General features: G+C 45.2%; 1 protein-coding gene across 1 annotated transcript in view; it reads left to right on the plus strand.

The window, feature by feature from the left end:
• The window catches only part of nbas (NBAS subunit of NRZ tethering complex), a 180097-nt gene that overhangs the window by 9790 nt on the left and 157807 nt on the right, over positions 1-12500 (plus strand). Inside the window, exons 7-14 of the mRNA XM_062550682.1 lie at positions 865-998; positions 4858-5012; positions 6585-6683; positions 8898-9036; positions 9181-9246; positions 9650-9778; positions 11474-11537; positions 11735-11928. Coding sequence (XP_062406666.1) covers positions 865-998; positions 4858-5012; positions 6585-6683; positions 8898-9036; positions 9181-9246; positions 9650-9778; positions 11474-11537; positions 11735-11928 — 980 coding nt within the window. The remainder of the gene's footprint in view (positions 1-864; positions 999-4857; positions 5013-6584; positions 6684-8897; positions 9037-9180; positions 9247-9649; positions 9779-11473; positions 11538-11734; positions 11929-12500) is intronic.

Consider the following 12500-nt stretch of genomic DNA (forward strand, 5'->3'; position numbering starts at 1 on the left):
CGTGTGTGTGTGTGTGTGTGTGTGTGTGTTCACACGTCTGTGTGTGTCAGAGTATTGGTTGTCTGTGTGTGTGTATGTTTGTGTCGTTTGTGTGTGTGTGTGTGTGTGGGTGTTTGTGTCTCTGTGCGTTTCTCCCTCTCTGTGTGTGTGTGTGTGTGTGTGTGTCTGAGTAGTAGTGTGGAGGCAGTGTCTGGCATGCTTCTCTTAACTGTGTGTGTAGAATACCAAAAGTGTCCTTGCCATGAGAATAGCCGTCTGTAGATTAAGCCCAAATGACCTCCCTCCCCTTGATTCCCCCTGAAGGAACGCCACTTGCCATTCCCCGCAGAATCCTGCAAGAGTTTGTTGTGATTAATGTCACCAAAGGGAACTAAATTCATGAGAATTGTAAAAAAAAGAAAAGAAAAAAAAGAAGTTTTGTGTTTGTGAAAATTGCGAACAGAGCCGTTGTTAACTCTGCCTCCACACTTCGGCACATAGTTAGAGACTTGTGTTTTTGAATATTTGATATAATCCATTGTTCAAAGTTTGAGGTTTGCTCAGAGAAAAATGGGAGAGAGAGGGGGAGGGAGAGAAACAGAGGAACAGAGAGATAATTACATTGTTTTGTCAGAAGAGAAATTCTGTAATATTTTAAAAACTGCGAGTTTTAGATCTCTCTAGCGCCCCCTCTGGCTGCATGGTAATGTTCTGTTTACCTGTTTAAAGGTGTGTCCTGTTGCATCTCTCTAGCGCCCCCTGGCTGTGTGAGTGTTCTGTTTACCTGTTTAAAGGTGTGTCCTGTTGCATCTCTCTAGCGCCCCCTGGCTGTGTGAGTGTTCTGTTTACCTGTTTAAAGGTGTGCCCTGTTGCTCGTTCCCACAGTGCCCAAGGACCCCAACCCTCAGTGGCGGCGGGTGGCGTGGAGCCACGACTGTGGCCTCCTGGCATATGCAGACAGCACCGGCACCGTCCGCGTCTTTGACCTGCACGGCAGCGAACTCTTCGTCATCCCACCGGTACTCTCACTCTCTCTCTCTCTCTCTCTCTCTCACACACACACACACACACACACACACACACACACACACACACACACACACACACACACACACACACACACACACACACACACACAAGCCCCTTTCACATTCACCAAATTTAACGCTAAATCAGCCGAATTTAACGTTAAGGCTGTTCCTTTCACATTGACGACACGGCGTGGGGAGTCAACCCGCCTCGGCAATCCAACCCGTCTCAGGGGGTAGTATCAGAGCCGAGCCGTGTTGAATATGAAAGGAACAGAGGTCAACCCCGCTATTAGGGGTGTGTGACTGATGACGTATTTGGCCAGGCAGGAGGTTAAAATACAGGAAACACACAAGAGACTAGGATAACTTTAGCTGCTGTGTCCATAGATATATATGTGTGTCCAACAATCACGTTTTTTATGCTGAGAGTGCCCTGAACCTCCTTTTCTCAGCACTTCGGTCAAGTGTTTATTGTTGCTAGGTTACTAAAACCGTCTGCTGCCAGCAGCACGTCTTTTTAGAAAGTTTGCCTAATGATAGCTAACTAGCCAACGAGCTAACTGTCAGAGCAGAAGTTGTTCAGGACTCAGCACACTGAAATATGACTTCGACAGACAAAAGGACCTCATTTGGCATTCAAATAACATAAAAAGTGGCCCGCCATCATTTGGAAGCTAAACCACGTAGAACTAGCATGACAGTTTATCAGTTTATCTCCGAGGTCCAAGGCATGCTTAACGTCATTGTTCACTCCCAAATTGCGTGTGACGTGCTGCTAGGCAACGCCTCCCATAACTCGCCTCTGAAACCGGCTTCAGACAACCCCGGGACCAGAACACGTCTACCTTTCACATTGCGAAATCCCCTGAACCCGCTATTTCTTAAACGCTAATGTATCGTTTCTGAATGTGAAAGGGGCTACAGTGACTTTGTTCTTGATCAGCCTAAGCCTTTAAACTGTTTTTGCTGCATTCATCAGGGGTGTGATTCTTCCGTTTTTAAACGGAATTCCGTTTTTTCAGGCCTGAAAATGAGACCCACGCAATTCGTATAGATCCGCTGAGTTTTTTTTTTAGGGGGGGGGGGGGGGGGGTCAGAGGTTTATATTTCTGTAGCCTAAACACAGACCATTGCTTTATAATAGGCCGCTGACAATGATGACGGTTTTGGCGCTTCTTTCATTCATATCACTCCGCAAGCCTTGTCCGTTCTCTCACTAGTGGAATTCATTGAAAGTGAAAGCAGACGGGTTGATGACTGTTTGATGCAAGTTCGATGTGTGAGTGTGTGGTAAACTATTTGTTTCTTAGCAGAAGCCATGAAACGGTAAAGGTCAAATTATTTGTTTAGGTATTATTATTAAGTTAAGTAGTATTTATTAAGTTTTTGCTTCGCGTTCGCGTTGACGTGTCTGGATTTTCCGATAATGACGACAATCTCCTGGTGCTGACAGCCTATTGACTTTTAATTTCTGCGTGTGTAAACTAGTCTAGGCTACTGTACTTGAAGTTAGCTGTGACAGACTAGCCTACTGGTTTTCATCGTTTTCACCACAAAGCCCGTCTACCTTAGCTTAGGTCTACTAAATTGTTTAGTTAACACCTTGTCATTCCGCGTTTGTCCAGCCGTTCACCTCCGTGCGCCCCATGTCATTCAAAACATATTTCGGGATAGGCATCTCACTATGAGAAAACGTATTATGAGTGCTAAGAGATTGACACTTTGGCATTCTTGGTAAACATCAGTCTTGACTCTTGCACGTAATATTGAGCTGATTTTTTTTAGTGGAAATGGCTTATTGTAGCAATGTGCTGATACATGGAAAAAAGTTGCCTATTTAAAGGCACAGTCTGAATTTTAATCCTAGCTCTCCATTGAGTGTGTGCACTCGAACAACTGTGTAGCCTATACCAGTAGGGCCTGCCATTTATTTTAGTAGGAGAGGAGGACATGTTACCTTGGAAGGAGAGGGAGTGATGCAATTTGATTTTCTTTCCAACTTAAATATCAATAACCTTCAAGCAACCTCTTCAATCAGCATCAATAGGCCTATATCGTACAGAACGACTGTAAGGGGGCAGGCTAAATGTTATCATAGGCCTATAGCCTACTAAATAATGTAGTCAACATTATAACTTTATGTTGGTTTAAGTTGAAACAAAACATGAACTGAGAAAATCCATAATTCTACATCATTGTTGGCAAAATGATCATGATAGCCTATATTTCAGCCATATCTGCTTTAGTCTTAAGTAGGCCCTTGGCTACTTTGCTATAAATGAGTTTTCTTTAGGCCTTATAGACCATTTTGTAATATGTTATAATGTTTGAAATATATGTATCTCAGTCTATCAATAGTTCTCATAAAAGTCATCAGATGTCATCATTTAAGGGGTTATTTTTAAAAATTTTCTCCCGGGGGTGCATGCCCCCGGACCCCCCTAGTAAATTACATTGAAGTGCACAGTAGCGATACTATAGTACCTTAGCTATACACTAGAGCAGCAGTTCACAAACTTTAGCCCCCAAGGACCACTGACTTGGCTCGCGTACCCCACCGTCGACACATTAAAAACAGAAATAAAGACACACCCGATCTCTCACACACAGAAACACATTTGCCAATCACACCCCTGATTCATTGTTTGTGTGTGTTTGTGTTTGTGTTTGTGTTTCTGTGTGTGAGAGATCGGGTGTGTCTTTATTTCTGTCAACATTTATATTGGGTTATACAGTTTGTGTCAGAGTGTGCACTATCCTTGTGCACTGTAATTTTGCATATGACTGCGTGTGTATGTGTCTGCATCTGTCGGTATGTGTGTGTTTGTGTGTTGATGTCTATCAGTCTGGGTCTAACGGTGCCCCAGGCGCTAGTGTCTAGAGAGGGGAACTCTCCTCGCTCTGCTGCCCAAGCGTGGAGCACATTTTCTGGCTCTTTGCTGTTCTAAGCCCCCCTGCTGCCCTGGAGGCCTCAGTCGCCTCCGATCAACGCAACCCACCACTCCCACACTCCCCCTCTCTCACCCCTCCTCTCCCACTCCTCCTCTCCCACCCTTCCTTTCTCCCTTTTTCTTCTACATTGCTCTCTCTCACACAATTTTCCATAAAAATCTCGCTGTGCCTTCTTCTATACCTCTTTCTTTCTGTTTCACTCTTTCTCAAAAAAGGTTTTCTTTATGAATTTCCATTGACTTGGGATGAAGTCCCATTGGTTCATCACAGAGGCGGAAGCTCTCTGTGCTGTCCCATTCCTGCCTTAGATGGACCCCATACACACTTACAAGGCCAACGGAGGAGAATCTCTCTCTCTTTCTCTCTCACTTACACACACACACACACACACACACACACCACCACCAAACACACACTCTGTCCTTCTCTCTCCATGTCCTTCTCTGTCCATGTAATCTTTTTTCTTGTTAATGCAATTCTTGGTGCATGTACAAATGGCTCTTTACTGACCCACGTTTTCTCTCTGAAGCTGCATAGTTCTGTGTACAGTTTATGATGCTATTAAGCAATTTTGGCACAAATATACACCCTTTGTGGTTACTTTTTAATTTGGAGATTTTAATATGCCCTTAAGAAGCTTTAGTCTTTAGGGGAAACATTTTTTTTTTTAATATCAATTAATTCATTTCAGAATTTGAAATTAATCGCTTTTTTAAGTATATTTTTGATATTTTTTTTTTGTTTGACACACACACACACACACACACACACACACACACACACATTGTGTTTATGAGGTTTTGAAAGGTGAAAAGGTAAATTAGTGATATTCTTTTTTTTCTCTCTCTCTCTCCCTCTCCCTCTCCCCCTCTATCTCCCTCTCTCCCTGCCCTAGGCGGTGAGTTTCCCAGGAGACTTCAGCTACGCGGCAGCTGGTCTTGTGTTTCTGGAGTACACGGCCAGTGCCCAGTGGTCCGCAGAGCTGCTGGTCATAACCTACAGCGGTCAGCTCAAGAGCTACCTGGTCAGGTACGACCCCCAACCTTCAAGGTACGACGCCCGACCTTCGACCTACGACCCCTAACTGTCCTGCATTTACAGTTAGATGTGCATTGAATGAAATCACGAAATCTCTGAATTACAGGCTAGTTTTTTCATTGTGGGACTGAAAGAGAAAGCGTGTGTGCGTGTGTGTGTGTGTGTGTGTGTGTATGTGTATGTGTGTTAGTACAGTACAACTTAAAGTACAACTGCTGGTCATCATATGCAGTCGTCAGCTCAAGACTTGCCCTTGACCTTTGACCCTCAGTGTAATAGCCAAATCTTTATTTACAGAGAGAGGGAAGGAGTATACCTGTGTGTGTGTGTGTGTGTGTTTGTGTGTTAGTCCCTAGACAGCACAACTGTGATTTTAATTGCACAGAGATGTGTTTGTTTATGTGTGTGTGCGTGTGTGTGTGTGTGTGAGTGACAAGTTAATGCTGCATACACACAGAGCTCTCCTTAATCTTCCTGTAAGCACAGACTCTGTCAGTGAGTTTGTGTGTGTGTGTGTGTGTGTGTGTGCGCGCGTGTGTGTGTGCGCCCGTGCCTCAGTGTGTGAAAATGTTCCTGTCCGACATGGATTATATTAGCCTTACGGCTTTAGAGTCCTACACACACACACACACACACACACACACACTTAAAGAGGGCTATTTATTCATGGTCTCTTGGTTTGCTTGCTCTCTGATGCAATTTGGTGTGATATATTTGGAATACAGCCAAACACTCAAGTGGCAGACATTCTCACTCATAGGGATTACCCAGCCTTGACAATCAAACACACAAGCTCCCTCTCTCTCTCTCTCTCTCTCTCTCTCTTCCTCTCTCGCGCGCACGCACGTACGCACACACGCACGCGCACACACACATTGACATTATAGCCTTTTGGCATCTGTGTTTTTCTAAAAAGTTCCATGACTTTCACAAAAGCTTTATTGGTCTTTTTTAGAGCTGCTTACACACACACGCTTAGTAATTGCTGTAGCGCGTGTGTGATTCTCAATCAGATGTTTAACTATTGCTTTGGGGTTTCAGAGTCGTTTTGTTTTTGTTTTTGTTTTTTTACACTGCAATGTTAAGCTCCCTCTGAGACAGAAAAAAAGTAGAAATGAAAAGGAAACAGAAAAAAAGGGGGAACAAAATCTCCCTCGTCTTTCCAGACTAAAATGTCCATGTCCGTCCTTCAGCCTCCTCAGAAGAAAGAAAGGGACGTTTCTGAACATTTCAGACAGTTCTCCCTCTAATCCAGACCTCCTGAGGTTCTCCGTGTGCGGCGGGGAAATATGCCCCCCTAACCCCACTTTTCTCTCCATTTGAAAGGTTCCCTCTTTGAAGATCCAATCGGATTTTGTGGTGTTTGTGGTTGTAGAGACTGCGGTTTTCATTGTGCCCTTGGGGAAAAAAAAAAGATTAATTTTAATTGTTAACTTTTAATACTGCTTAAATTTGTGTGTGTGTGTGTGTCTGTGTGTTTGCCTGCCTGGATATGTGTGTGTGCTTGTGTGCATGTACAGTGCCTATAGAAAGTTATCATACCCTTTTGAAATAGTTAAGTTATGTGTGTGTTTCCTCTGCTAGTAATGGCACCAATCAGGCATTCCAAGAAAGCCACACCTTCAGTTTCTCTGCCCACTACACCAATGGCATTACCACGGCCATCTACCACACAGGCCACAGGTCAGTATGTGTGTATTTCAGTGTTTCTCTGTGTGTGTGTACAAGCATATCCACACGTGTATGAGTGAGTGGCTTTTGCATTTGTATGTCGGTGGACTCACTGGTGTGTACGAGTATGTAGGTTGCTACCGCTGTGCCACAAAAATGGACTGAGAGACATTTTTTGACAAAGCTGGTACGATGTCACTTCTCCTCCTACCCTTCTACCCTACCATTTAGAGAATGGTGTGTGTGTGGCAACAATTCAATAGAAGTGACATTTCAAGTCCTTGATAACAGCCCTGATAACAGCCTTCCATTGGCTTTTGAAGCCAGTAGGACAAAGGACATGCCTACAGTCTACATTAACATAGATATAACAGAGTCTACATTAGCATAGATATAGCAGAAATAATGTATATGGGAAGAACCACGGTTTGACTCCATCGGTCAGATGTCCTCTGACTCTTTATATGTAAATGTACAGTAAGCCATATAGATGATCACCTTATTTTACTTCACTTTACCAGTATTCATTCAAGTTTATTTATTTACACAAGATATGCCCTAGCAGAAACACTTATCCATGGCACAGACCTTCAAAGATTTGCGGCTTCATGAATCCCTGCTCTCATCTCTCGGCTCTCTCGCCCCTTCCCTCTATGGACACTGCTTAGGGTGCCTCTCATTTGGGCTTTTACACGTCCTCCCTCGCTCCTCGGGCCGCCCTTGATCCTCACTGATCTACAGAATGATGGGGCGGCAACAATGGAATAGTCTATCCAGTGTTAGTTATAGATCAGTGGGAACGCCCCTTGAGGATTGTGCATCGAGGATCGAGGAGGCATGTTGAGAGTCTAGACCTCATGGGCATGTTCAGGAGGAACTGAGAACGTTTCTCTCCTAACCAGCAGAGGGCAGCAGTTACCTAAAATGATTTATAAAGACTTTTAATTTTCGTGTGTGTGTGTGTGTGTGTGTGTGTGTGTGTGTGTGTGTGTGTGTGTGTGTGTGTGTGTGTGTGTGTGTGTGTGTGTGTGTGTGTGTGTGTGTGTGTGTGTGTGTGTGTGTGTGTGTGTGTGTGTGTGTGTGTGTGTGTGTGTGTGTGTGTGTGTGTGTGTGTGTGTGTGTGCATGAATATGTGTGTGTCATCTCCTTGCTTTTATCGTTCCCTTGCAGTCTTTCAGCCAAGTAATCAGAACCTTCTAGAAGCGGCGTCTTTTGAGCCGATCCCATCCCTTTCTCTCGTCACTTATTCCAGTCTGTTCCTTTGTCTCTCCCTTTCCGCGGTGCCACGCGACGTGTTTCCGGCTCGGAATAGCGCTCATCCGCCCCTGCGTTCCTGGCGCGGGTTATTGGGATTTGGTAGTGATGGAGTGCCGCTCTCTCTCGCGCGCGCGCACTCAAGTGCTCGTTTTTTCAGAGAACGCGGAGCGCTTCTCGGACACGTGCTTGAGAGAGATCACAGTCAATAGCACAGCACTCCAGGCTGTGAGGGAAGACCCTTGACCACCCCCCCCAGCCAGGCCCGTGTGTGTGTGTGTGTGTGTGTGTGTGGTGGGACAAGGGGGGAATGAAAAGTGTGTGTGTGTGTGTGTGTGTGTGGTGGGACAAGGGGGGAATGAAAAAGTCTGTGAGGAAAAACCCTTGACCCCTGCCAGGTGTGTGTTTTTGTATGTTTGTTTGTGTGTTTTGTGCTGTGTGTGTGTGTCTGTGTGTTTGTCTGTGTGTGTGTTTGTGTGTGTGTGTATATGTGTGTGTGTGTGTGTGTACGTGGTGGGGCGGGGGTGAGAAAGGAAACGTCTATAAACACCTGAGGTTGTGACTGTGGATCTACAATAAATACCATCATGCATTTTTGCTCACTTCAAGGCCCGATTCCCCCCGGCAACGACACACTGTGTGTGTGTGTGTGTGTGTGTGTGTGTGTGTGTGTGTGTTCTTGTCACAACCCTTTCGGGAAGAGGAGACCTTTTGCTGATTTGGCCTTTTGTCTCTGACAAAATGATTAATTGACATTTCACTCTACGAGCAATTCATAGGTAGTTATTTCATGTATTATGATTAATGATGTTATTGGACATGATTATGCTGTGTGTGGTGATTAACGAGGATGTTATCAGACCGCCTGTTTTGTGTTGCGTTGTGTTGTATCTCCGCCGGTGCTGTTGTGTGTGTCTCCCTTTGATGATTGCGTCCTCGTTTGATGATGCGTGATGTTCCCCGTTGCCCCAGGCTCCTGTTGGTGGGCGGCTGTGAGTCGAGCGACGACGGCATCTCCCGGGCCGCCCGCTATGGCCTGACCGCCTGGAGACTGTTGTCAGGGCAACCGCACTATAAACAGGTCACCAGCTACGAGGACGACGTGGGATCGGTGAGTGGACACTACTGGTGACAATGATGCCTTAGCACTGAGCCTTCTCTGGGTTGAAGCGTCAGTAACAGTGTTTTCTCTCTCTCTCTCTCTCTCTCTCTCTCTCTCTCTCTCTCTTTCTCTCTTTCTCTTTCTCTCTCTCAGGCTCAAAGGAGAGGTTTCTTCAGAATCCCCAGCTTCAGGCTTTTCTCTCGACAAAGCAATGAGATGGTACTTCACATAACCTGTGTGTGTGTATGTGTGTGTGTGTGTAGTTTACATGTGTGCGTCTGTGTATATAGGAGTTGCTTTACTCCTGGTGTTAATGATTCATCTCTTTGATAACACCGCAGTGCTAAATATTTCTTGTTTCCTTCTTTGGTCTACTTTTTTTTTAATCAAACTCCTTTCTTTTTACTGTATCTCTCTCTCTCCCCTCTCTCTCTGTCCTTTTTGCTCTCACCCTGTTCTTTCACTTTTATTATCCTCCTCACCCATCCCCTTCTTTCTCTGTTTCTTTCACATTCATTTTCCCCCTCTTTTTTGCTCTTCACTCTCACCCCTCCCCTCATCCTCTCCTTCTCTCTCTCTTTCCCTCCCTCCCTCTCTCCCTCTCTCCTTCTCTCCTTCCCAGGATGGAGTGTTCAGGATGAGTCTGTCTCCAGACGGGGCTCTGCTGGCCGTGGTTCACTTCTCCGGCAGACTCAGTCTCTGGGACGTCCCCTCTTTCAAACACAGGGCCAGCTGGGAGCAAAGCCAACAGGTGTGTGTGTGTGTGTGTGTGTGTGTGTGTGTGTGTGTGTGTGTGTGTGTGTGTGTGTGTGTGTGTGTGTGTGTGTGTGTGTGTGTGTGTGTGTGTGTGTGTGTGTGTGTGTGTGTGTGTGTGTGTGTGTGTGTGTGTGTGTGTGTGTGTGTGTGTGTGTGTGTGTGTGTGTGTGTGTGTGTGTGTGTGTGTGTGGTCGTGCTAGCTTGCTTCAGTCTGTGACATTTAAAATGAGATCAGTTGATTGTGTGTGTGTATGCAACTATGCATGTGATTTATAGAAGCAGTAGGTTTGTGTGTGCGTGTGTGAGTATGCGCATGTATTTCGGAAAAGCAACAGGTCTGACTGCATAGCAACAGGTCTCTGTGTGTGCATGAACTTGAATGCATGTGTATGTATGTGATTTACAAATCCTATGTGTGTGTGTGTGTGTGTGTGTGTGTGTGTGTATATCTTTTTGCATGTGGTTTGCACATATGCATTAGTGTGATTCAATTCTGGAGGGCTTGCCTGATTTGAAATTCAAATTCAGGTGCCTCTCGTGTGTGTTTTTTTGTGTGTGTGTGTGTGTGCGCGCACGTGTGTGTGTGTGTGTGTGTGTGTGTGCACATGTGAGCGTGTGGGAGTGGAGGGGTTCTAACCAGAAGATTGTCCCTAAGGCATGTCCTTACTGCTGCAACCTCCACCTCTCCCTCTCTCTCTGTCCCTTCTGAAACAGAAGTCACACCAAACAGATATGACATCAGAGGATATTGACATTTGTTCATTTAGAAGACAGACACTTGTTCCAAAGTATTTTTAGATTGTCCCCAGAGCAACTTGGGGTTAAGTGTCTTGCTCAAGGGCACAATAGCAGAAGGCGGGAATTGAACCCACAACTTTCTGTTTAGTTCCATCATATATCAACCTCTTCTCACTCTCTATAATACTGTGTAATGCCAGAAGTAGTGATTTTTTGAAGCACTCTCTCAAACATTGCAGCTCAACTTCTCAAACCCCCTTATCACTGGGACTGATTTGAACACTTTTTTTTTCTTAAACCGTATGACAGATAAGACAATACAGATCCATGAATTCAGATCCAGTGTCTTGTTTTCTGTTTTCTTACAATGGGAACACTTTTTTTTTTTGTTTGGAGTTAGCATGATGAAACATTAGCACAAGCAACATTAGCGCATTAGCTCATGCTAATGCTATCAGCTTGGAAGATAAGATGGAGCTGAATAAATGACCTTTGGCACTGTGTGCAATAATTCAAAGCGCAACTGAAGCATTCCGTTCACGTAGCGTCTGCTCCAACAATTAGCATACGCCGAAATGAATGGAACTGGCTACACCAGACAGGATAGCGGCGCATACATTTGGAGAAATGAGACCAGTCTTCTAAAACTATTTTTACGCGACCGGAACAGATTGCTTAAAAGTTGCACACGCGGTGTAGTCTTCCCGTTTTTTTTTTAATCTTTTTTAAAGATTTAAGCCTGTTTTCCAGTTCAAATGACCTTTTGTTGGCTGTATGTCACTTATACCACAGCAGTGGCTACTTGAATAGAAACACATCGAAGTTGACTGTGAACAATGCTCATTCTCTCTTTTTCTCTGTCCCTCTCCTTCTGTCCCTCGTACACACACACACACACACACACACACACACACATACTCTCTGTCTTTTTCTCTCTCCTTTATCTCTGCAGCCAGGATTTGATGAAATCAACCCAGAGTGGAGGACCTCTCTGGAAAAGAGGAAAAAGATAAAAGGTTAGACACACACACACACATATACACACACACATTCTCTCACACACACACACACACACACACACACACACACACATTGTATAGACTAACGCACACACAAACACGCACACACACACACACACACACACACCATATTGTCATATTGTGATTTTCCTACACAGTTTGCTCATAGTTGTGTCTGCATGTGTGTGTTCCAGATAAGGAGCAGTACGGTTCTCTGATGGACGTGAGCTGGTGGAGTGCCGCTGCCCTCATTCTGGCCCGCTATTCCGGTTCCCTCACCGTCTCCTCCAGTAGAACCCTCCGGAACCTACTGGGGAAGTCCTGCGAGTGGTTTGAGCCATCGCCCAGGGTTACGTCTGCTCATGACGGAGGATTCCTCAGTCTGGAGGTGTGTGTGTGTGTGCGTGTGTGTGTGTGTGTACATGAATGTCTGCTCTTAGATCTGTGTGCTCTCGCGACTCCTTAGATACACTGATAACTGAGCCACACTCACAAAGGAAGTGATATCACTTCACCGACACCCTAAAAAGGAAGTGAGGTCGCTGTCTTATCTCCAACATGTAAGCCAAGGAGGGAAGAGATGATGAAACGCACCGCGTTCCTCTCCTCTCTTCTCTTTCCTCTATCCCTCTATTTATATCTCTCCCTTTTATCGCGTAATTAAACAAATTGCTCCTTTTAAAATCCCCTCTTATCTCCTCCCTTTGGGCTGTTTCTAATCTTAATTTAGTTATAAATCAGAACGTGTGATTCATCACATTAGACATGCAAATATGTGGGGCCAGGCGTGGGGGAGGGGAGGAGGGAGAGAGGGAGAGAGAGAGAGAGAAAGAAAGAGAGGGATGAGGGGTGATGAACGAGTGGTAATGTAAGGCAATGAGACGGAGAGATAGAGATAGAGAGGGGGGTGGACGTGTGTGTGTGCGTGTGCGTGTGCGTGCACATATGCATGTGGGGTGT

This window comes from Sardina pilchardus, chromosome 12 (genome assembly GCF_963854185.1).
Source record: "Sardina pilchardus chromosome 12, fSarPil1.1, whole genome shotgun sequence".
Taxonomy (NCBI): Eukaryota; Metazoa; Chordata; class Actinopteri; order Clupeiformes; family Clupeidae; genus Sardina; species Sardina pilchardus.